Source organism: Serinus canaria, chromosome 4 (genome assembly GCF_022539315.1).
Source record: "Serinus canaria isolate serCan28SL12 chromosome 4, serCan2020, whole genome shotgun sequence".
NCBI lineage: Eukaryota > Metazoa > Chordata > Aves > Passeriformes > Fringillidae > Serinus > Serinus canaria.
In genome coordinates, this window is record NC_066317.1 from 1,687,609 (window position 1) to 1,712,894 (window position 25,286).

The 25,286-nt window shown below is 52.6% G+C and overlaps 1 protein-coding gene across 5 annotated transcripts in view; it reads left to right on the forward strand.

Moving 5' to 3' along the window:
- The window catches only part of SLC4A4 (solute carrier family 4 member 4), a 146,690-nt gene extending 130,817 nt beyond the window's left edge, over positions 1 to 15,873 (forward strand). For all 5 annotated transcript variants that reach the window (XM_018923526.3, XM_018923525.3, XM_018923527.3 and 2 more), the window contains 8 exons: positions 686 to 864; positions 1,556 to 1,628; positions 4,957 to 5,025; positions 6,224 to 6,397; positions 8,260 to 8,421; positions 10,493 to 10,589; positions 12,373 to 12,452; positions 13,201 to 15,873. In XM_018923526.3, coding sequence (XP_018779071.1) covers positions 686 to 864; positions 1,556 to 1,628; positions 4,957 to 5,025; positions 6,224 to 6,397; positions 8,260 to 8,421; positions 10,493 to 10,589; positions 12,373 to 12,416 — 798 coding nt within the window. In that variant the 3' untranslated portion in view covers positions 12,417 to 12,452; positions 13,201 to 15,873. The remainder of the gene's footprint in view (positions 1 to 685; positions 865 to 1,555; positions 1,629 to 4,956; positions 5,026 to 6,223; positions 6,398 to 8,259; positions 8,422 to 10,492; positions 10,590 to 12,372; positions 12,453 to 13,200) is intronic.
- Positions 15,874 to 25,286: the final 9,413 nt, after the last annotated feature.

Here is a 25,286-nt window from a genome sequence, read left to right on the forward strand (position 1 = left end):
CTTCTGTACACAGGAGCTGCAGTAGGAAAAAAGGTGTTTTTTTCTGCTGATCCCTTGCTGAAGTGTTGGCAGGGTATTGCTGGGTGCCCATCCCGGTGCCAGCAGCCAGCCAAGGTAAGCAGCGCACGTGTCAGGAAAACAGTGAGGACTATTCAAGAGAAGCTGCATTGCCCTCCCTCCTGGGTCATCCTAGGCCTGGATCATTTGTTTTTTTCCAATAACATCAAACTGAATGGGATTTTAAAAAGGTTAATCTGTTTTAAAATAGCAGACCTTAGAGGTTTGCCCGCTGTTTTTCTGAAGATCTCTTCTCTTGGTGCCTCTTTTGTTTCTTCTGTTCTTCTCTTGGCACTTGTGATTGCTGGAATTCCTGTTTTATTTCATTAAAGGATTTTAAAAATAGAGGATCAGAGGTGTTGGAAAAGGAGTCAAGAACAAGGGCAGCTTTCTCCTTGGGGTAGGGAATGAGACTTCAGCTGTTCTTGTTGCACTCCTGAAGGAGCCTGGGGTTGTGTCCCGAGGGAGATGCTTCTTTATGCAGTTCACAAGATCCAATCTGTTTCTGGTGTTTGGCTCTGTTGGCCAGGATGCTGCAGAAGAAAATGCTGCCTGTCCAGTGTGCCTCTGCCCTGCTCCAGAGGCATCTGGAATAATTAAGCTGAAGGTTGTTTGTCTCCCTCCACAGAAAGGTGCTGGATATCATCTGGATTTGTTCTGGGTGGCCATTCTGATGATTGTCTGCTCCTTTATGGGGCTGCCCTGGTACGTGGCTGCTACCGTCATCTCCATCGCTCACATCGACAGCCTGAAGATGGAGACAGAGACTTCAGCCCCTGGAGAGCAGCCCAAGTTTTTGGGAGTGAGGTAGGTCCCACCAGGAAGGCTCAGTTACCTCGTTTGCCTGCAAAATCCTCTTGTACAAAGAATTTTGTGCCACCTTCTCCCTATTTCCAAATCAAATTCCTTAGGTGAGCCCCCTGTGGCTCCTCCAAAGTTTACTTGACCACATCAATGCAGTGTTCCTGTGTTAAAGGAATTAAATTTCCTGCAGACTTCTCTATCCAGGGAAATGAAGCAAATTCCTTAGCAAATGTAATGGTCAAACATACAAACTTGTCATACCTGGTGCAAGCAGCTTTACTTAATGATGCATCTTTTTCATGTGTTTGGATGCCTTCATTAAGTGGTCTGAAGTGCTTCCACTGGGATTACTCCTGGAAATCAGGCAGCTTATGTAGGTAACTAGATGGAAATGTTATGGCCTGGCTTTCAGCATTCTGAAATGTTACTGGCCAAGGTGTTTTTGGGTGTGGGAGCCCTGTGGGTGCTGTGAAGGCACGTGTTGAGCTCTGGGTGGGCTCATGCCGTGTTACCCATCTCAGCCTGGAGGGCCCAAGTTGTGACAAAACTGTCTGAGGTTTAAAACAGAGCCCTGGCTCAGGATCCAGCCACCTGTCTGAGGCTGCTGGGTGAAAAATACAGCTGCCAAAATGAGTTTGGGGGATTCCTGCTGGTGTTCAGTACTCGGGGTCCTGACTCAGTGATGTTGTTTCAGGGAGCAGAGAGTCACCGGCGTCATCGTTTTCATCCTGACCGGGGTGTCTGTCTTCATGGCTCCCATCCTGAAGGTAAGGGCTGTTCACAGTTCTTTGAAGGATTAAATCCAAACCAACATGGTTGTAGTGTGCTAGAACAGTGACCAAGTTCAGGGCTGGGGTTCTTGGGCACTGTGGTCTTTTTCATTTTAAGGTTAATTCTCCAGGCTTGCGTAAAGTTAAGCTCCCTTTTCTTTTATGATTTCTTTCATACCTCTACTGGGCCTTTGTTTTATGGAAAACATATTCTGGATAAAGCTCAGAGTATGGAAAACATGTTCCAGGAGGAAGCAGTGCAATTAAATGGCATTTCTTCATCTCCTGAACCATTTTTTGCCTGTAAGTTTAGCCAAGGCTCTGGACAGATGTGATGGACCATTGCATCTAGGTAGGTTGCCATGGAGAAATGCATCCTTAGTGGATCATCAGATTGTAGAAGGAAACTGGAAAACCTGTCTTGTGGAGGATGCTGCCTTCTCTGGGGATAGTGATGGAAGTGGTGCCAAGCTCAGGCATGCTGTCCAACAGGAGATGCCAGCTGCAGGAACCCTTATCCATGGATCCATAGGCCCAGGTAGGAGCAGAAGGTGTCAGAGCGGCGGCACCGTGCGTTGTAACCGTGGCACCGAGCAGAGTGGGTGTCTGGAGGAGCATTTCTGGAGGCTGCACAGGAGTTTTGGAGACTGCAGGGGCAGTGAGGCATGGTGTGATGTGAGCCTGAGGGGAGCAGGCAGGCAGGGAGCAGCAACTTGGCCTGTGGAGGGAGTGGAGCCAGTGGCTTTCCAAGCCAGTGTGTTCCTGTTCATTTCTAAGGCCGTTTGTACTGCTCGAATTTTGGTGTCTCAGGTAACAGCTTCCACCTCCCCACCAACAGGCATTTCTGTGCCTTTAATTTAATGCCTGATTGTGATAATCCTGCTTTTTAGTTTATGTGACCTTTCCCAGCAAGATCCCTCTTCCTCTATTCCCCTGGGGTCTCTCACTTCCCCTGGTGTTGCTTCAGTCATTCATTATTTGTCTGTGCTTCCCCTAAGACAATGTGTGGGGAAGATCCTCACTGGAGGACGCCTGAGGATAAGTCAGCATGCTGCTGGCCCACGTGCCAGTGGGAAGGACCTGGCAGGATTTCAGGACCTTTAGCAAATTCCAGTGGCAGGGTCCTGCTGGAGGGAGCTGCACTGCTAAATGCATTGCAGAACATTTCAGTCTTCTCCTGCCAGCGGCAAATTGAACACTGACAATCCCAAATTTAATAAACCAGGCAATCCACGGAATAATCCCAGCTTTGTTTGCTGAGGGCTTTGCGGTGGATGTGCTGGTTTTGGATGGTGGTGGTGTTTCTGCTCAGCCTAGGCAGATCTCCACAGATCAGAAACATCCTTGGCCCTGCTAGGAGAGTGACAAGCACTTTCCTATAAATACAGTTTTAGTCCTATTGGCCTGCAGCAGCTTTGCTTGGAGTGCTGAAGCCAGCACCCCCATCGTTAGGGAATACTTTGCCAAGAGAAAGTCTTCCAAAATGATAGCACCACTTGCTGCTCTGCAGGCTCAGGCACTGAGGTTTCACCTCGGGATGATCTACAGGATTCATCATCATGGAATGCTGAAATAATATTCACACGCTTTTTCTTGCTTTAAAAAAACCCCATGGAAATAAACAGAAGGGCAGGAGAGGAGAGCAGAGAAAATGAGCTGGCAAGCTCAACTCTCACTTACTGTATTGTGTCGTGTGTCATCCCTCAGATCCAGGGAGGGCTTTGAATCCCATGGTCACCCCCAGCTCTGTGAAAGCCCTGCCGGGTCCCTGTCCCTCTCACAGCAGAGGTGTTGGCAGAGCCCAGAAAAAGCTGCAGAAAAAGCATTTACCTTCAGGTGGGAAATAGCAGTGTGGCTCAGCCCGAGGAGCAAATAAACCCAAGAGAAGGATGAGTTAGCAGTTCAGAAGCTCGCAGGAGGGGACAGGCAGTGAGACTCAGGAAGGAAGGAGAAATGCAGGCAGGGAGGCTCTGGATAGCAAATGGCTGGGTGCCTTTGGTGCTCCTGGCCCCCAGGGAAATGCCTGCTGCAAGCATTGAGCAAGGTGATGGAGAATATGCTAAAACACTGGATGGCTGCCGTGTTGTTTGCCTCTCTAAGGAGCTCAGTGCCGGGGGAAAGGGGGGGGTTCCTAGCACAGGAGTGCTGGGAGCAGTGCGTGCCATGGCCTGGCTGTGGCTGCCATTCAGTGGCAGCCCTGTGGTACTGCACTAGGGACCATCCTTTGGAACTCATTCCATCCTCCCTGGGCACCAGTAAATCCCACAGAGGCTGGTATTCAGCCACTGCCTATGGTTTGTTCCAAGCATCCCTGTTCCTGTCATGCCAGGCTGGCTGCCCACTTCTCTGGTGAGGGACAGACTCATTCCAGGCAGCCTGTCTGCTGCTGCCCTGCACCTCCCTCACTCCCAAAGGGAGATGTGCCCCATGTGGAGGTATGGGCAGCACTCAACACTTGGAGGGAGCAGAAAGTGATGTTTGCAAGGACACATCCTGGCAACACAGAAGGGAAGTCAGTCCTGTATTTGGGAGTAATTCTGGATTCATGTGTGCGAGAGATGGAGCAGGCAGAGAATAGGTTGGCATGATTGCTGTTGCTCAGGTGGGAATCCAGAGAACATCCTTTCTGCATGGATTTGCATGGCTTCCTGAGCTGGACTGGACATGGAATCACAGGATTGTTTCAATTGGAAAAGCTCTCTAAGATGACCCAGTTCCACCACCACTGCCAAAGTCAACACTAAAGCCATATCCCCGAGTGCTGCTTTTAAACTCCTCCAGAGATGGCAACTCCAGCACTGCCCTGGAAAGCCTGTGCCAGGGCTTGACAACCCTTTCTATCAAAGTGTTTTCCCAATATCCTACCTGTGTTTTCCTACCAAACCTCCCCTGGCACTTGAGTCCTTTTATTCTTGTTCTGTTACCTGGGAAAACAGGGTGTACCACAAACTACAGGATCGTGCTGCCTTTCCTCTTTCTCTGCCTTCTGCTTCCAGTCACACCACAAATCAGAGGGGAAAGGCAGTTTGAAGCTCACTGGAACACATTTGCCCACCTGTTCCTTGACTTGCTACGTGACTGGCAACATTCCCTCTGGTTCTTGACAAGATGTCCAAGTCCTGGTGAAGTGGGAGAGTGTGATTGCACTCGCATCTCTCAGAGCACAGCAGGAGGATTTATTGTTTATTCAGCTTTATTTTGCTTCATTACTTCCATGGCTTCCTTCCTCTGTGTTGTCCATCCTGGGGTGCAGTTTGGATTGCTGACAATGGTGTGTGGTGTACAGGGAGGTTCTCACCTGGGCTCTCCTGCTCTTGTCCCACAGTTCATTCCCATGCCCGTGCTCTACGGTGTCTTCCTCTACATGGGAGTTGCATCCCTCAATGGTGTGCAGGTGAGTCATCAGCCAGCACAGGGCTCCTGCCACAGCCCTCCAGCTCTACCCTTCTCCTTCACTGCTCCTCCTCCTTCCCAAGAGGCCCATGAAGGGTGGCAGCTGTTGGCAAGCTTTGCCACGAGCCCGGGTGTCCTAGAGGGCAGACCAAGGGACAGTGGCCAGGTGGGCACTGGCAGTGCCAGTGAAGACCTGGGTCCATCTTTGGCAACCAGGATGGGGCTTGGAGCAGCCTGGTCTGGTGGGGTGGAACAAGAGGAACCCCTTAGGATCCCCTCCAACCCAAACCATTCCAGGATTCTACAGGCTTCTGCCCCAGCTCAGGCTCACTCCCAGGGTAGTTTGGGTCCTGGGCTGCAGACTGAGAGCAGGGAAGGAGGATGATTTATGGCAGGGGGGTTGTTCCTCAGTGCTAAGGAGCAGGGACATTGTTCTCCAGGGAGGGGAAGCCACTCCCCTCTTTTTGTGGTTGAGGAAATCTTACATAAGGAGCCACTCTCATGCCCAGTGCCTGTAGCTGGCCCAAGGAGGCTGGAAGTGGTTTTGTTGCTTTCTGGCACCCTGTTAATTGTGGCCTTTCTTTTTGGCGCCGGGTTGTGCCCCGAGGGGAAGGGACTGCCTGTTCTGTGAGCCCCAGAATTCCCTCAGGCGTTGTGTAGCGCAGCTCCAGCTCCCATTCACTGCTGCGGTTCCGCCTGGTCCCGGCAGTGGGCGGTGAGCCCGCACTCCGCCAGGGGACAAGGAGGGCATTGTCCTGCTGCCCCGGGGCCGCTCTCCTGGAGGGGATTTCCCCTGCTCCCGACCCAGGTGGTGGGGGCACTGGGATCAGCAGTGTTTTGTACTCACTGCGAAATCCCTATTTTGGTTTAACTCCGAGTCCATCCGGTCCAGCACAGGGCAGAGGGACACTGCTGGGAAAGCTGCCCGTCTTCCTTGCTCTCCAGTGAGGTGCTGTTCTGTTTTCTGGCAATGCAGTGTCTGCCCTCGCCTCTGTTGACCTCTGCTCCCGATTTATTTAGGGAAAACAAAAGCATTCTTCCTAAAGGCTGAATGTCTTTCCTTGGCAGGAGCAGGGAAGGGGAGAGCAGCAAAAATGCCCCAGAGTGTGATGCTGACCCTGGTCTGGGCACTCGTCTTGTTTTCTCTATCTTTTGTGCATCCTGGTTTCGTTTCAACACCTCTTCCTTTCCATTTCCAGTTCATGGACCGGCTGAAGCTGCTCTTGATGCCTCTAAAACACCAGCCTGACTTCATCTACCTGCGCCACGTCCCGCTGCGCAGGGTGCACCTCTTCACCTTCCTGCAGGTGGTGTGCCTGGCCCTCCTCTGGATCCTCAAATCCACCGTGGCTGCTATCATATTCCCTGTCATGGTAGGTGCTGCTGTCCTTCCCAGCCCTCCCTTTGCCCTCTCATACACCCCTGCCCATGTGTCAGTCCAGCCTCTCCCTGGAGAGTCTGTGCTCACATGTAGGACTCCACTCATGTAGGACTGCACGGGCTCAGCCTGGCTGTGGCTGCCTTCCCATAAATCCTCTGGAGGAAAACCAGCCTGCAAAGTTAATTTTTTCCCAGGAAGGTGTAGTTAGTGTTGACCATTCCTGGCTGCCAAGGTTAGATTTGCTGTGGTTTCTCCTTGAGCTGCATGAACCAAGGAGAGGGGCAGAGTTTTTCTGCTTTAGCCCACACTAGCTACCAGATGCAGAATGTCTCCCTGGCTTTTAAATAGCACAAATTGACAGAACCAAGAAGGAGGCTCAGTGCTAAGAGAGGTGCCAAAGGGAGGGACAGGGAATGGCTCTTTTCCTTGGACTCAAGTAAAAAGACACTAATGTTGTTTACCATCTCTGGGTGATAATTCATGTTATTACTGGAGCTATAGACACAGCTTGGCACTCTGGCTTGGAGATGGGTCTGACTTGTGCAAAGGCAAAGCTTTCTGAAACTCCTGAATAAATCTTGGTCCCAGGTCACCTCATTTCAGGTTTATGGATGAGTAAAATCTGAGTTGAGGAGGCAGGTAGGAGCTGCAGTGCTTATTTAAGGGAGAGAAGGAGGGAGGGCAGAACCCAGGTAAAGAACAAGATAGTGAAATGAGAAAAGATGGTGCAAGTTAAAAAAATCCTCCAAATGTTCCTGCTGAGCCACATGCTCCTGTGAAAGATGGAAAAATCAGTAATTCCCACTGGTCTGGCATTCCATCATAACTCCATGGCTGTCTTGTCCTGATGTTGGAAGCTGGATCTAAAATCTCTTTGCCCATGTTAGAATCTGAGTGAAAGCCAAGGCTGACAGAGTTTGTTGGAATGGTGCAGACTCAGAGGAGGCACAGCCACAGCTTCAATGGAGCTGGATATGATGGCAAAAGCTCAATTTTCTGCACTCATGAGCAAAAAAAGTGCAAACTTCAGTTTGTGAGGATTCAGGCAGTGGCCAAGTTCCTGTTTATTTGGAGGAAAGGCATTTTCAGCACAGTAACCCATGGTGGGCTGGTCCCTGGTGTCTGTGTGGCACCTTTCCACCCCTGAGGAATTCCTGGTGTCCGTAATCGCGCCTCAGCTGACGCCATCAGAGCCTGAGACCTTCTCCTGGGAATTGGTTGTGCTGTGGGTTGTGATGGCCTGGGACAAAGCTGTCCTTCCAGGCAGCCTGCTGGGAATAGGTTACAGCCTCCAGCCTGGTGCTGTCCCCACTGGCCAGGCCTGTGGGATCTCAGTGGCCTCTGCTGGGGCTGTCAGACCCTGTGTCGGTGTAAGTGCCCATTTCACGTCCCTGCCTTTCTTCCCAGTGCTTTCCTTGCAGTCTTGCACAAAACAAGCTTTTACTCCAGTTTCCTGCTGCCACAATCCCAGTAAACTTTGGTCTGCAAACTCTGGGGGCGTGGGTTGGCACTTGTCAGATTTCCTAGGAGTTCAGCTGGGCAAGTGGTGAGAAATCAGCCAAGGTTTTATTACTCTGGCTGTCCTGTGAACCTGCTTCCAAAAGTAAAAGTGCTCCTTGTTTTGCTATTTGTATTATATACAGGAGTATCCACTGCTTCAGATTTTGTCTGACACGAGGCAGTCACAGCACAACCTCTTAAGCTGACAGAGATGTCCCAGGTGTTCACCACCTTCTTTGTATGTTCATTTACAGCCAGCATTCAAGAGTGTGGGCTTAGAAGCAGAGCTGAGAGGAATGCAGTGTGCCAAGTGAAAGGTAAAATGTGACTGGGAATCCCTCTCTGCCTTTGCAGATCTTGGCCCTGGTGGCAGTCAGAAAAGCCATGGACTACCTCTTTTCCCAGCATGACTTAAGCTTTCTTGACGACGTCATTCCAGAAAAGGACAAGAAGAAGAAAGAGGATGAGAAGAAGAAGAAAAAGAAGAAGGGCAGTATGGACAGTGACAATGATGATGTAAGGAGCTTCCTGCTCTTGGCACATTGCTAACCCCCTGCAGGTTCCATGCCCTGCCCAGTGCTCAGGCTGGACATTGGCCAGCCACTCGTGGAGCTGACAGCTCGCTCTGCCCCCGCTGCAGCAAATGGGTCCCAAAGAAAACTTAATTCCTACACTGCCTTCCCTTTTCCAGCCTGTGGTGGGTGGTTTGTGCATTGCTAGGGGTGAGATCACACTTCCCAGGAGCACCAGGTACCTGCTGAGATGTCATGGCCCTTGCTAGAATGCCTCTCATCACCCTTCTCCTCCAGCTTCCCTCCCACGCCCTTCTCCCCTTCCTTGTCTCTTACATTTTAGGAGGAGAAGGCTTTTCACCAGCAGCTCTGGTCCTACTGGTTTCCTTTTTTCTTTTTGCAATATTTTTGTAATGGCTCTTTTGGGAAGCACAAAATAGATGTGATTTGTGATATTGCAGGAAAAACTGCTTGGTGTTGGTAAAACTCATCCCCTGCACGTTCCCTGAGCATGTGTGCCCTCTGCAGTACCCTCTGGTCCTACCTCAGGGGGCAGCAAGCCCTAAAGAGTGCAAAGTGACCTGGCTAGGCCAGACTCATGTGCCTTGGACTGCTCTCTTTCCTCCTGTATATATATATAAGAAGAAATGTAGTCTTGGTGCCTTTAAATGTTCTCCTGCTCAGGTCTCACTGAAATCCTGTAAATTTATTGTTGAAGTGCTAAACACACCCCGTGGTGAGTTCTAAGCTTGGTGTCCCTTCTTCTGCTCATGTCCATGAAGAAGGGCCTTTGCTGGGCTGTAGGGAGGGGTAAGGTCCCCTGAAGCTGGGAGAGAATCCCCTTCTAGCACAGCTGGGAGGACTGGCTTTCAGTTCAGACAGCAAGCTGCCCTGTCCCATCATGGCTCCAGCTCCCAGGGTTTTCTTTAGCACCCTTGGGCAAACCCAGGTGAGAGTGAAAGGGGCCCTGCTGAGTAACAGCAAAGCTTGGACTCCATCCCCTCCTCCTGAGGGTGTGAATCCAGCAGTGTATCCTGAGCCATGGCTTCCCTCTCTCCTGTCTCTTTTAAGGTATTTCCTCTCTTCCAGGCTTCTCCTGAGTTCCAGGTACAGTAATTTATCTAATGGGTAACACATTTTATACAAAACATTGGTTCTTAACTCCTGCTGGTTTTTTTCAGCACTTGCTTTTCCCAGCTTCCTGAACAGACAGCACTGGGCATTACTGGTTGGATTATTTTCACACTTTCCCTTCCAGAAATATCCACCCCCAGAGTCAATCCTGTGGGATCTGGGGGGCAAGGCATGGATCTGAGTTCATCCAAGGGAACTGCTGGGTGTTGCTTGTGCTTTATTTGAGTTATGCTTGTCCCTCAGCCTCATAAAAATAGTCCAGAGGAAACATCTTGATGTTGGAGTATGAAATAAGGCACTGGCTATCAGTTATGTTAAAAAATAAATGAAAAGTCAGAATAATAATCCAGGGAGAGCCAGTCTCTGGCCTCCTTAGTGTTTTCCTGCCCTGACTGGAAGGTCTCCTCCCTCCACCCCAGTGTTGTGGGTCTGGTTCTCTTCAGGAACAAAGATGTCCCAGCATTTCTGGCAAATCCCACCTTCCTGCCTTGGCCAAGTTAGGCAGTAACAGCCTTTCCTTGGCTTGGAGGAGTTCCCTTTATTATTAAAAAAGCCAAACAATTCCAAGCAGCTCCTCCTGAGCAGAAGCAGGTGGGTGATAGAAGGCAGTGGGGTGTCAAGTCCTGCTGCTGCCCCAGCTCTGGGGGACCCCAGCTCTTCCCTGTGCCCCATCCTGAGCTGGCTGCTCTTTCTCTGCCTGGTGAACCAGAGGTGTAACTTTCTGTTTTATTTTTGGAGTATGAGGGTAATCAAGGGAAGTGGGGTGCAGTGGGGAGCCAGTGGAATCCATCTGGCAGCCAAGCTGGAGGATGCTTTTCTCTTTTCCCTTCTTTTCTTTTACCTGTTCCTACAGAACTGTGTGAAGGATAATTCTGATGTGTGGGAGAGGATGAGAGAGAGAATGGGAATGTTCTAAGACCTTGTACACGTTTCTTTCACAGTCTGACTGCCCCTACTCAGAAAAAGTCCCAAGTATTAAAATACCAATGGACATCATGGAGCAGGAGCCTTTCCTAAGTGATAGCAAACCTGCTGACAGTGAGTAGAACTAAGCTCTTGCATGCCTGCTTGACTCTCACTTGCACTACAATAATATATCTCTGTATATCTAGAGTGATTTTTCAAACATTTTTAATCTTTCCTTTTCCTTCAGAAGTATTCTCTTGCTCTTTTTTTTTTCCCCTCCTCTCCTTTTTAATTTCCAGGCCCCTGCTTTATGACAGATTTTGCTTTTGTGAGCTTTTTTTTTCTTTGCTGGTTACAAATTCAGTGTTGTTCCTTCTGGTGCCTCCAGTTTAAGTGCTTTTCTCCAGCTCCTGACAGGTCTCCTGGCCACCCACTCTATCCTCCTCTCCTCTCCCTCTCTCCCTTGGTGTTAACCTGCTGATGGTGGGATCTATTTATTTTTTTCCACTGAGCCTGGTGTTCTGGATTTGCAGCACTGTCCTGTCACTGTTTGTTCCCTTAGGTGCCAAGCAGTTGCCAAAATCAGCATTTAACAGAGTAATTATTTATTTGTGTCATTAAGCTGCACAGGCAGAGATCAGTTGGCCATTAACTTATTTCCCTTCTTAGGTGGTCTGTGCTCTTCTTTTAGGTTTTCATTTCTGATGTTAATAGCTGGAATTGTTGAATTTAATCTTTATTTTCAGTCATTCCCACTTTACATGTTCCTCTTTTAAGTGAGGAATCCCAGCTGACCTCGGTGGTTTTGCCTCTGGGATGACTTTTACCATTCTCAGGGTGTCACATGCCCTTTTGTTCTGAAGTGGGAGGGGAGAAGTACCAAGGAAATAAACGAGTGCTACTGCCTGGCCAGTGCTTCCTAGGAGCAGGACCTAAACCCCCCAGATCTTTAGATCCTGACATCATCCATAGGTCTGAGGAGCTGGGAGCCAGGTTCTTTTAGAGGCCTCAGGGAATGGTAAACCCCTTACCCTGTGGCCTTTAGACACAGAAACACTCAGAGACTGGGAATATAAAATAAAGCCACTGGAAAGGAGGCATTCTCTTGGCTATTTCTATATCCTCAGTGCTTTGCTGATGTCAGCACATCATCCAAAATCAGCCACAGGCAACCTCATATCCTCCTCATTCCATGGTTTTAGTACATTCCTGGTACTAAAAACAAACTGCATCCCAAATACTCAGGATTTTAGGATCAGGTGTCCTTTTTCCAACATCTTAAGGGCTAAAATAGTTAAGGAAAAGGTAGTTGTGCCATCAACCTGGTGCTTGGGCTGCCCTTGGAGCTGGAACAGAGAAAATCAGCCATGGGCTGAGCTGTAGTTGGTTTGAGTATTTATACATTGTTATAATCCAGTATTTTATTTGCTGGTTTCTAATTAAAAACAATGCAAAATAAAAAAATATCAGGCCTCTGGAATGCAGCAGCACTGTGGGACTGTGCTTGAGTGTAACTGTGATCCAGGGCACATTCCTGCCAGGAGCACTGGCAGCAGCTCTCCTGCAGCAGGAGCACCAGTGGCACTGTCCCTCCCAGAGAATGTGGCTCCCCAGGGCCAGCAGGGAGAAGCCACCCTGGGTCTCCCAAGGGCTTGGGGGTGACAGAGCTGGGTAGCCCAGGGGGGCAGGTCCCAGGTAAGTGCCAGAACCCAGGCAGGGGGAACTCCTGGGGATGGGGCTGCTGGCACGCCAAGGGTTGTAGCTCAGAGGAGAGATGGGAATGCAGTGCTTCCTCAACAAGCTGTAAATCCATCTGGCAGCTGCCAGGAATTGGCCCATGGATTGGGGGGAGCTGAGGCAGGGCTGGAGGCCCAGTGGGTGCAGCAGCAGTGACACTGAGGCTTTCTTCCCCCAGGAGAAAAATCACCAACATTCCTTGAACGCCACACCTCGTGCTGATACAATTCCCTTCCTTCAATCACACGCCATGCCAAGGTAAGCACCCCAAAATGCACCTCTGCCCCCCCAGGACACAGCTCATTTCCTCCAGGGAACTCTTCAAAAACACTTGGAGGACGTTCCCTGCACTGGGTTGCTGCTTCCCAAGGTGATGGTGAACAAGTTGATTCCACAGTTCCTCCAGCCCCTGGCAGTGCTGGATGGGGAGAGGAGAGCCTGTGAGAGCCCTGATGGCTCCCCTGGCCTCCTGGCTGCTGCACTGAGGACAGGTTTGGGAGTCAGAGCAGGAGAAAGATGTGGAGCTGCTGGAGGAGCCCAGGAGGTGGTTGCCGAGGGGAAATAATCCATTTTAACATATCTGTGGTGGGAAACAGAGTCAAGAACAACTCAAGCTGCAGCAAGTGATGATTGCTCAGAGTCCAGTCCCTTGGGGCAGCTTGGGCCTCCCAGCAGCAGGACTGGCAGTGTCAGAGGTTTATTCAGAGGAATAAACCAAGGCAGGTTTATTCCTCTGAAATGGCAAAGATGTGTCTGTGCTTACAGGTGTTAGCCAGGCACTGAAATTGATCCCAGCAGCCATGCCTGGAGTATTTCAGTGGCAGCTGGGGGGGTGTTGTCACAGCCTGGGCTGGAGCACCAGGATGCCCCATCCCTGGAGGTGTGCCAGCAGTGTTCAGCCCAGCTCATTCACATTATCTGTGTGTGGGCCTTACCTTAAATCTGGCTGTGTATTCCCAAAGCCCAGCGTCTGTGCTGCTCTGACCTTGTCTGTTCTTCTTTGCAGCCCTCCACGAACTCCAGTAAAAGTTGTGCCTCAAATTAGAATAGAACTTGAGCCTGAAGACAATGGTTATTTCTGGAGGAGCAAGGGAACAGAAACTACTTTGTAATTTGTGTGTCTGTCGGATCTTTTACGAATTCATTTTGTCACTAGCCAAATGTTGAGAAGCTCCCTGCTCCCAGCGGCGAAGGTGTCGGAGCCAGGCGCCGCCCTCCCTGCGCACGGCCCGGGCTCTGCTGGGCTCCTCCTGCGGGGGCAGCAGCGGGGGCAGGAGCGCTCCGGGCCCGGCACAGCCCAGCTCAGCCCCAGGCTCGTCCCTGTCTGCTCCCGCTGCTGCTCCCAGATGCTGGAACGTGCTGCTAACCCTCCTGTAGGAAAACGAGAAGGTACTTCACTCCCAGCACAGACAGACCATTGCCATCGCTGTAGCATGTCTGGAAATGTCCCTTTCCTATGCAAGCTTTTTTAAAGAAACACTTTAATGGACTTAATCCGTCAGGTACATGGAAGAGTGTTATTTTCCTAGATTATTTTGTTTAAATTATGGGGGCCTAACCTACGACTTTTTTTTTTTTTTTTTGACAATTTTTTTAACCTTTTTTTAATTACTGTAAAGAAAAATGAATTTTTTTCCTGCAGCAGGAAACATATAGTTATGAGTAGTTCTACCTCTTATTTCTAGATGCCAGGCTTTCTGTAAAAAATGTATTGTACCATATATCACGTGATTTTTACAAGAAACAAACCCACGACATCACACCACAATCTCCAGGACGTGGCCTAGGGCTGGATCAGTTCAATTAACACCTTCTGCTCCGAAGCATCTGTTTTCCTTAGGGTTAAGTTGGTTTTTGGAGTTTTTTTTAATGAGCACCCCCTGCTCTGAAAGAGACATAAATCTCTTGTGAAAGGGGAGGAAAATGAAGGTGGCCTGCTGGGATGTTCATCCTGACACTGGGATTCACAAACATCCACATCCTCCTGCATCCCAGCCCCGTGCAGCACCATGTGCAGAACTGACCCTGCACCTTGGCTGCTCTGCCCTGCACCAGCAATGCAGCACGACTCAGCAGGCCAGGCCTGGCCATCCCAGGATTTCGACATGGACATCCCATCAGGAGAGAGGCTGGTCTCTCTGTAGCACCTTCATACTGCTGTGTGCATCTAAAGGCAGCTTTGGGAAACTGGGCTTCACCAGGACATGAGGAACACACGAATAGCTTCGTCCAAAAATGAACAACAGAACAAGAAGAAAAAGTACCCTGGCTCTCGAGGCGAATTCCCTGATGGAGACAATCCCATCACAGAGGATGGGCACATGCTGCCACTTGGTCCTTGTGAAACCAAAGTCTGGGTTGGTGAAGTCAAGAGGAATTTCTGATGGTGCTGAGATCTTAAATGCCAAATTTTAGCATCTGCTCCCACACAGGAGCCACCACCTCCGTACAGCCCCTGCTCGCCCTCGAGGGGTCTCCCCTTCTGTTTCCATGAAATCTGTGTTGGGTATCCCAGGAACCCGGCTGAAACCTGCTCTGAAAATGCTGGGGAGACTTGGCAAAGGCCTGACAAGGAGCAGCTCTGGGATCCCTTCTGCAGGTGGAGGACAGGTCACTCGGGAAGCGTGATGCCAGCTTAGCCAGCGCTCTCCATCCCGTGGTGGACACCAGTGCTGGCACCCAGTGGGGACAGGCAGAGCGTGGCCTGTGGAGCACACAGGAGCTGCGTGGGGATTTGCTGCTCCTCCTGCCCACACCGTGCACTGCAGCAATCCCAGAGGAGAGGCACCATCAGGGGCGTCCCCAGCAGGGGCCGTCCCGCTCCCTTCCATGGGCACAGCTTCCAGCTGCTGCTGCTGCCTGCTGTCTCCCCAAAAATGAGGTCTTCTCTTCTGAACCGTGTTAAATACACTTGAAGTGTCCTGTCTGCTGTTCTAGATCTTTCTCTCTCTTTGTGTTGTGTTTTTTGTGTTGTGCTGAGGGCGGCGCTGCCGACAGGACCGAGGGTTCTGCGGCTTTGCATGAGAAGCACCCACGTCCGGCGGCAGGGAGGAGCTGCAGCGTGACAGGGAAAGGTTCTCTGCCTTTGAAAACAACCAGAACGTCCTTTAGATCCAAATGCGGGATTTTGTCGGAAAAGCCTGGCTGGGCGCTTCAGGGAATAAGTGTGGAGACCGACCCAAAGCCCTCCAAGATCAGAGGCAGCCGTCAAAAACGACCTTCAACCCGCAAATGCGAGGTGCCCGCCCGCGGTGGCCGCTGGCCCCGGGCAGCTCCGTGCCAGCCCCGGCCTGCGCTGCCCCCTCCCGGGGCCGGCGCACCTTCGTCCCTGCGTTGGAATCGCACTTTCAGATACTTTTGTTCTTGTTCTTAATTCTCCTAAGTCCGTGTTTTCTTTTTGGAGGAGGGAACAAGGACTTAGGATGAAATGAAGTGGATCAGATGGTGGAACTACAAGGAAAAAAAGCAGAAAACATTTCAAGCATACTAAAGTGATTTTTTTTTTCCAGTAATATAAAAAATGAAATTCCTTATAACATTATAGTATTTTACAGTTTTATGAAGCTTTCTATTGTGACTTTTATGGAATCAAAAGATGAAGATGATGAGATATTTTAGCATTTATATTTTTCAAAATTAAATAAATGTATACTGAAAATAAAGTAACTTTATGCATTTCTGGGAGAGTTTGTGTCTGTTTTCCCTCATTATGTGCCACGTCTTGTCTGATTGAATCGAGATCCCAGAATCAGTTTGCTGATAAAAGCCCCTAGTGCTGGACCCACTGAGGCATATTTTGGGATACCTGGGGGAGCGGTTGGATGTGGAGAATGCCCGGAAGGTCTGGATCCACTGGGCCCCCGCGGGCCACTGCCCTCCGGGCCCCCGAGTCCCCGCCTGTCCGCGGGGCTCTCCCAGCTCAGCCGGGGCCGGGGTCAGGGCAGCGCTTGGAGCTGAAGGCAGCTCGGGGGAGGGCTGGGCTGCGGCTCCTGCTGGGATTGCACCGCTGAGGGAACTGAAGATCATCTCCTCAATCACCAAACCAAGGGGAGAAGGAAGGGTCAGGAACTGACCGGGATCAATCTTAGGGGTCTTTTCCAATCCAAATGGTTTTATTTTGGGATTGTAACCTGCACAAAGGCAGTACCACTTACCTGGTGGTATGGAGAGCCACCTCCTTGCCACTCAGCTCCTTGCTGGCCAGCTCTGGTGCCTCTGGAAGCTTTGGAGCACGTACCGGGCAGAGAGGGCAGCTCCCTGGGCACCGCTAGATAAGCCCAGCGGTCTGTCAGGTCTCACCTAGTTCAAGAAGAAGGCAACCGGCATGGGAGAAATACAGCAGCTGGAGACCGAGGAAGCGGCTCCTCCCGCTCACGGCCATCCAGCCCCGCTGGTTCCTCGGGGGCGCGACCGGCGAGAGCCCGACGGGGCTGCGGCCCAGGGGAAGGGAGGGAGAGCCGGGCGATGCTCTGTCCCGGCGTCGCGGTGGTCTCGGGCGGGCCGGAGCGGGGAGCCCCTGATGAGAGCGCGCTGCGAGGCTGCGGGGCCGGCCCTACCGGGGGCTTACCGTGGGAACCGCACCGTGCACGGGGCGCTGCGGCGGGGCAGCGACAGCGGCCGGGGTCGGGGGCAGAGCGCCGCAGGGGTGAGCCGGGATGTCCCGGGCGGTGCCGCCTCTCCCCCGTCGGGAGGATCCAAGCGCGCACGGAGCGCGGAGCGAGCGCGGCGCCCCTGCGTGGCCGCGAGACAGCGCTGCGGGGGGCGGGGCCACAGGTGGCCGGAGCCGGCACAGGTGTAAGGGGGCACGGCAGAGCGCATGCGTAGCCCGAGACAGCAGAGAGCGTGCGTAACTCGAGACATCAGAGCGCGTGCGTAGCTCGAGACATCAGAGCGCGTGCGCCGCACGCGGCCACCACAGGTGTGAGCAGGGCGAGGCCACGGCGCGCGGGGCGGGACCGAGGTGATTTAAACCCCGGAAACCGCCTCAGGCGCCATTTTCTCCCCAGCTTCGGGAGGAGTCGGACGTGGCCGGTGCGGGCTCCCCAGGCGGGGCCCTGGTGAGGTTCTCTCTGTCCCTCTTTTCTTCTCCTCTTCCTACCCCTTACCCCTCTCCTCCCCTCCTCTCCCTGCCCCTCTGTGCCCCTCGACCCTCCACTTCTCCTCTCTCCTCTCTCCTCTCTCCTCTCTCCTCTCCTCTCCTCTCTCTTCTTTCTCCTTTCCTTTCTCCTTTCCTTTTTCTCTCCTCTCCCCTCCTCTCCTCCCATTTCCTTTATGCTTTCCGTTCCCTCTTCCTTTCCCTTTTTCTTTTTCTTTTCCTTTTTATTTTTATTTTTCGTTTTCGTTTTGTTTCATTACTTTTCCTTTCCCCTGTCCTGCCCTGTCACCTTTCCTTATCTCCCTGTCTCCTCAATCTGTCATCCCCGTATATCTGTCGCTTATCCCCCTATTTCTCTCCCTCATCCCCCTGTCTCTCTCTCTCTCTCTCTCTGTCCCTTTCTGTCTCTCTGTCCCCGCAGCCGCGGGGTTGGGGGTGCCGGATAATAAAGCCCCGAGGGCCGGAGCCGGCGCCCCTGTTTTGGTTCAAAAGGGTCGGGCCCGCTCTGCGGGTCCCCCCTTGTAGATTCCAACACCGCCCCACAGCGCCCGCCTTGGGCCGTCCCTGCATCACACCGGGGTCAGGGCGGGCCCTCCTCAGGAGGGGTCCCGGGCCGGGGGGGTTAGCGAGGGTGGGGGTTCCCGCACGGGCCCCCTCGTTAGGAGGGGGTCCTGGGGTTGGGGCGTTCAGGATGGGCCCCCTCGTTGGGAGGGGGCCCTGGGGGGTTGGAGGGTGGGCGGGGAGGGTGGGGAGGGAGGGTGGGAAGAGGGGAGGGGGGTGGGAGGAGGGGGGTGGGAGGAGGGGGGTGGGTGGGAGGGCCCCCTCCGGAGGAGGGGGTCCCGGGGAGGGGGTTGGGGCGGGCCCCCTCCGGAGGAGGGGGTCCGGGGTGGGAGGGGTTGGGGGGTCCGCCCCCTTAGCCCCTCCCACCCTGGACCCTCTCCTCCGGAGGGGGTCGGCCCCGGTCCCCTCCCCGGGACTCCCTCCTCCGGACAGGGGCCCTGGGGGGGCGGGGGTGGGGGGGGAGGGGAAGCAGAGGGGGTCACGTCACTCTGAACTGTACTTGCACATTTGTGTCACACAACAGCAGCCTCCCTTCTTCCTCTCCCCCCCCCACCCACCCCTCCCTCCCTCCCCCGGGCCCCTGTCCGGAGGAGAGGGTCCCAGAGAGGGGGCCAGGGCCAACCCCCTCCGGAGGAGAGGGTCCAGGGTGGGAGGGGCTAAGGGGGCGGACCCCCCAACCCCTCCCACCCCGGACCCCCTCCTCCGGAGGGGGCCCGCCCCAACCCCCTCCCCAGGACCCCCTCCTCCGGAGGGGGCCCTCCCTCCCTCCCCTCCCCACCCTCCCTCCCACCCCCTCCAACCCCCCAGGGCCCCCTCCCAACGAGGGGGCCCATCCTGAACGCCCCAACCCCAGGACCCCCTCCTAACGAGGGGGCCCGTGCGGGAACCCCCACCCCTCGCTAACCCCCCCGGCCCGGGACCCCTCCTGAGGAGGGCCCGCCCTGACCCCGGTGTGATGCAGGGACGGCCCAAGGCGGGCGCTGTGGGGCGGTGTTGGAATCTGCAAGGGGGGACCCGCAGAGCGGGCCCGACCCTTTTGAACCAAAACAGGGGCGCCGGCTCCGGCCCTCGGGGCTTTATTATCCGGCACCCCCAACCCCGCGGCTGCGGGGACAAAGAGACAGAAAGGGACAGAGAGAGAGAGAGACAGGGGGATAAGGGAGAGGGGAGAGGGCGGGAGAGGGGAAAGGAAAAGTAATGAAACTAAAGGAAAAAGAAAGGAAAAAGAAAGGAAAAGGAAAAGGAAAAGGAAAAGGAAAAGGAAAAGGAAGGAAAGGGAGAAGGAGAAGAAGGAAAGGAGAAGGAGAAGAAGAAGGAGAAGGGAAAGGGAAGGGAAGGCAAAGAGAAAGGGCGAAAGGAAGAGGGAACGGAAGGCATAAAGGAAATGGGAGGAGAGGAGGGGAGAGGAGAGAAAAAGGAAAGGAGAAAGGAAAGGAGAGAGGAGAGAGGAGAGAGGAGAGAGGAGAGAGGAGAGGAGAGGAGAGGAGAGGAGAGGAGAGGAGAGGAGAGGAGAGGAGAGGAGAGGAGAGGAGAGGAGAGGAGAGGAGAGGAGAGGAGAGGAGAGGAGAGGAGAAAGAAAGGAAAGGAGGAGTGGAGGGTCGAGGGGCACAGAGGGGCAGGGAGAGAAGGGGAGGAGAGGGGTAAGGGGTAGGAAGAGGAGAAGAAAAGAGGGACAGAGAGAACCTCACCAGGGCCCCGCCTGGGGAGCCCGCACCGGCCACGTCCGACTCCTCCCGAAACTGGGGAGAAAATGGCGCCTGAGGCGGTTTCCGGGGTTTAAATCACCTCGGTCCCGCCCCGCGCGCGGTGGCCTCGCCCTGCTCACACCTGTGGTGGCCGCGTGCGGCGCACGCGCTCTGATGTCCCAAGCTGCGCACGCGCCCTGTGGCCTCGCCGCTCACACCTGTGCCGGCCCCGCCCCCGTGGCACGCGCTCCGTAACCGCGCCCCTCCTTGGCCCCGCCCCCGCAGTGCTGTCTCGCGGCCACGCGGGGGCGCCGCGCTCGCTCCGCGCTCCGTGTCCGCCAGAGGGCGCCCTGCCCGGTCCCGGCCCCGCACGGTGGCTCCGGGCCCGCACCCGGCAGCGCCCGCCCGCGGCCGTCCCGGGCCTGATACAGGTCCCGGGCCCGGTACCGCTTCGATCCTCCCGACGGGGGAGAGGCGGCACCGCCCGGGACCTCCCGGCTCACCCCTGCGGCGCTCTGCCTCCCACCCCGGCCCCCGTCGCGGCCCCGCCGCAGCGCCTCGTGCCCGCGCTCCGTGGCCCCGTCCTGCACCCTGCGGCACCGCCCCTCCGTGCCCCCGCGGCCCCCGTGCCGCTGTCCCGGGACCCTCGCTCGGCGCTGTGTGAGCCCCGGCCGCGTGCGGCGGGGAGCCCGGCGCGCTGCGGCGGGGCCGCCACCTGGGACGGGGCTGTGAGACCGAGTCCCGCCGCTGCCCGCTCGCGGGGCGGTGCTGCCCCTGCCCCGGCGGGACTGCTGCGGGTCTCGGCCGGATTGGGCTTGAGACAGCGCTGAGGACTGAGCAAACCCCAGCCTGGACCCGATGCTCCCTCCTGCTACGATGCCGCGACGAGGATAAGCGAAAGGGGGCGATGGAGCCCACAGCCGGAGCCGGGATGGGCCGTTCGGGTCTTGCCGGGGAGTTCCCGGGCTGTGTTGCCTCTCCCCCGTCGGGAGATCGAGGCGGCATCGGGCCCGGGATCGGCATCGGGCCCGGGATCGGCATCGGGCCCGGGATGGCAGCGGGAGGGCGCTGCCGCCTGCGGGATCGCCGCCGTTCCCCGGTGCGGGCCCGGAGCCGCCGTGTGGGGCCGGGAGCCCGCAGGACGCCCTCTGGCGGACACGGAGCGCGGTGCGTGAGCGGGGCCGGCGCCGCCGGGGATCCGGGCACGGAACCGCCCCGCAGGCGGGAGCCGGGGCTCTGCCGGGGCTCTGCCGGGCCCGCGAGAACGTGGCAACGGTGTTCTCCGGGTGCCCCCGGTGTCCCGGAAGCCAGAGCAGCCGCCGGTCTGTCCCTCCCTGTGCCCGTCCTCGGGCGGCCCCACGAGCGCACCCGGCCTAGGAGTGGCACTGACCGTGCCCAGCTCTGCCTTCAGCAGTTCCTGCCCTTCGTGCCTTTGGAACTTAGGGAGTTTCAAACAGCGGCTTCTTCCCTGCCACCAATAAGGTGCAGCTCATCTGACAGCTGCCAAGTGAGATCTGATCCCCTCCTTCCTCTCCCTCAATTTCCCCACATATCACACTCTCCAATGGCAAAACTTCTGTTTTTCAAAATCCCGTTAAAATATTTAATCTTTATTTCCAGTCGGGGAAGGTCCTGCCTGGGATGGAAATGGCTAAAAGAAGAGGAAACAGAAATGCCAAAACCAGATGCTGCCACGTGAGTGAAAGCAGGGAAAGCCTGGGGATGCCCAAGGTTTGTTTTATTGTCACGCCCGAAGCCTCTGCTGCTGGCCAGTGCCACCCTTATTTCCCCCAGGGACCCCACAGGGCCCCAGGATGTTGCCAGAATTGGATCTTTGGGGCCAGATCCCCTCACAGCTTTAAACGGCTCCATCCTGGGCACTTCTTACAGGGGAGCAGCAATTGCACATGAGACCTCCATGGCCACTGAGAGACAGGAGAGACCTGTGATAAAAAACCTTTTTTAAAGAATAAGCTCAGCAGTGGAGCAGCTTCAATATCCATATGACACACCATCTAATTCCATCTCCTGATCTGATCTTGGCAAAAGGAAGAGTCGCCTGCCCTCAGAGTAAATACTTAGTACACAAACTACTGCCAAGAAGGTCATGAGTAGCAAATTCTACAGAATATAGACTTGTCCTTGTCCTGATCCTGCTGAGTTTCCTCAGAACCCTTGCTGGTTCCTGACACACCTGGTGTAAATCAGCAGCTCTGCATGGGAATACCCACGCTCCACGAGGCACTGTGAGGCTATCCCAGCCTCAGTGTGGAATTCTGGGCTACAGGCACAGCTCCTTTAGCCTCACCACAGTGACAGTGACCCTCATTTTGTCCTGTCCTCTCATGGTTCATTTTGGAGCATCCATTTGTGCTGGTTTAGATTCCATGACTCCACCCACAGCGTGGAGATTTGGGGTTCTGCTTCTCTACTTCCAGCAGGTTGACTGCTTTTCCTACCAGCTCCTGAGCAGTGTCAGGGCCACCATGAGGGAGTTAAAACCCCAATAAACCCCAAATCCTACAGAGTGAATAATCCAAGGGAAGAAATGCACTGTTGTCATAAAAAGCTTCAAAACCTGTTACAAATTCTATCAAAACAATGTAATGTATTCCCAGGAAACTCTACAGATGGCCTGACATTCTCCCCCCAAAATATTCATTGTACTTCATAGAGCAGCTCAAGTTTTCTCCCAAAATTATCCTGACACATTCATCATTGACAACCTCCTTTTCACCTCAAAATGTTCCTTCAGTCCATTACAAATTACCTCAAATTTACCCTCAAATTGTTAATTTTGTCCCCTATGAATGAATTGGATTTTACCACCAAAACCCTCCACTACTTACCTCTATCTAATCCTTAAAATATTCATTCTGTCCCTTACAGATTACTTCAGGTTATTCACCCAAATGTTTTTTGTTTCTTACAGGTTATCTCAAATTTTAAAACCAAAACTTCACTTTACCAGTACACCACTGATTACCTCAGTTCACCTCAAAATTTTCTTTCTTTACAGACTCAGAATCCCAAATTTTTCCTACCTGTTACTACTAATTATCTCATCTTACCTCACAATGCTCATTCTCTCCTCTACATGACTACAAATTTAATCCAAATTTTTCCACACCTATCTGGTAATGACCACCTAATGTTTACCTCAGGACTTTCAGGTTAACTCACATTTGAACTCCAAAACATTCATTTTGTCCCTATAGATTACTCCTATTTTCCCACCAAAACCCCTCATCAAGTACCTCTATCCTATCCCAAATATTCATTACACTACAGATTACCTCAAGATTTTCCCCTGAAATTTTCCCTAACTGTCCAGTTCTTTTAACCTCATATTTACCTCCAAATGGTTTTTTCTCTCCTTTACACCTCACCCCAATTTTACCCCTAAAATTTTCTGTGCCTGTCCACTGCTGATTCCATCTGTTTACCTGAAAATGTTCATTGTCTGCCCTGGAGGTTATCTCAGTTTTTAGCCACAATACTTCCCTGATGTCTGCTACTGATTACCTAACTCTTAACTCAGCATTTTCATTTACTCTGCTAGAGGTTATCACAAATTTCACCAAGATTTTCCCTACCTGGCCACTACTGATTTACCTCAGTTTTACCTCAAAATATTGATTCTCTACCCTGGAGATTATCTCAAGTTTTAGCCCCCAATATATCACTACATTTGCACTATTTATTACCTCAGTTTACCTCAAAATGTTCATTTTCCCTCCCAAGAGATTACCCCAGGTTTTGCCCCCACAATATTCTGTCTCTGTCCACTTCGGATTAGCTCATTTTCCCCTCAAAATCTCCATTTTCTGCCAATACAGAGTACCTCAAGTTTACTCCCAAATGATTCCCTGCATGCCACTTCTGATTATATCACCTTTCCCAGAATGTACCTCAAGCTTTTCCCCCATAAATTTCCCTTTGTTACTCATTACCTCACTTTTTACAATAAATTGAACCTTCTCTACCCTCAAGATTATGCCATGTTGTCCCTCACAAATTGTCTTCTCTGTACACTACTGATTTCCTCATTTTGACCCCCAAATGTGCATTCTCTCCCCATAGCTGTTCCCTGGAAATGCCACCTCTCTCCCTTCCACATCCCCTCACATTGTCCTACACAAACACACGTTGGGTCCCCTCTAAATTGCACAAGTTTTCTGCCAAAAGTGTCACCTGTGTCCCCTCTAAGTTATGCCAAGTTTTTCCATCTGGGAGCTGCAAGGAATTCAGGCAGGTGAAATGATATCAAACCCAAAAACTCCCCTACCTGGACACTGCTGATTGCCTGAGCTGACCTCAAAATGTTCCTGCTCTCCCCTAGATGTTACCTCAGATTTTACTGACAAAATTTTCCTACCTGTGCACACCTGATTGCCTCTGGTTTACTTCAAATTATCCATTCTCTGCCCAGTGCAGTACCTCAGGATTGCTCTGAAAATTTCCCCTACTTTTGCAAAATACTACTACTATGGATTACCCCACTTCACCTCAAAGTGTTCATTCCTCCCCTTACAGATGAACTAAAGCTTTACTCACAATTATTCTCCCTATCTGTCCACTAGTGATTACCTCATTTTCACCTCAAAATTGTTCATTCTCTGCCCTAAAGGTTATTTCAAGTTTTACCCCCAAAATTTTCCCTGTCTGTTCCCTACTGACCCCTTCAGTTTATTTTAAACTCCATTGCAACCCTGCCAGCTCTGAGCTACTCCCAAGTGCCTGAAGTGGTTTGGGGAGTGGCAGGACCACATCCCACTTTATGTCTGGGAAAATATAAGATAATAAAATAAAATTTCACTTCCTTCTCTGACCCATAAGCAAAGTGTGTAGAACAACACAGACTATTCCTGGAAGGCCAGATTCTGTGGGGGAAAAAAAAAAGCCCTAAACAAATAAAACTACCTCACTTTTCAAGGTAAAGACATGAAGTTTCCCTTGCAGGAGCACACAAAACTAATTTAAACCATAAATTAAATGACAAAGCCAAAAGAAATGCTCTCCATTGATGCACTCTCTGGTTGCTAATCCCAAAGAAAATTCCCAGTGGATCAAAAGTAACTGCTAATAATTTTCCCTCTGTAAAAATTGCTGGCATGGGTTTCTGAGACTGTCCTCAGAGGGAAACACAGCCTGATGGGACACAGCCCTGGCACCCAACACCTCCTGTTTGTGGCCTCCTTGGAATGCCCAGTTCCACACAAGCCCTTGGACAGCACATCCCGGAACACAAGGGCAAATGGAGCTTTACCCAGAGCGCAGTGAACAGCAGAGCTGTGCTGCCATTTCCCAGTGAGCAAATCCCAATGACAGGAAGAGGGAAGTGTGTCCCTCTGACTTACCCCACAGCCTGGGCAGGACCAGTTCTCCTCCAGTGCAGACCTCCAGGGCTGGAGGCTCTGGCCTTTGGCTGCTGAATCCCACCAAAACCAAAGGTTCTGCCAGAGATGGGTCAAAATAAATGATTTTTCCTGTCCTGAAGGAGAGAAGAAAAGGAAAATTAAGTCTGCTGTGCAAGGCAAAAGCTCCTGGCTGTCAAATATTTGTTCTCATTGCTTATTAGAGAGTTTTTTACTAAAAAAAAGGAGAGGTGGCAGCCATATTAAATATATCACTGCCCTTCTCCAGTTTTTTTATTTGATGGAACAGTGAGGAACAAGCCCTGAATGGAGAGCACAGAACAAACACCTGGAGGAAAAACCCCAAGAAGCAGCAGCCCCTGTGCTTGGCAGG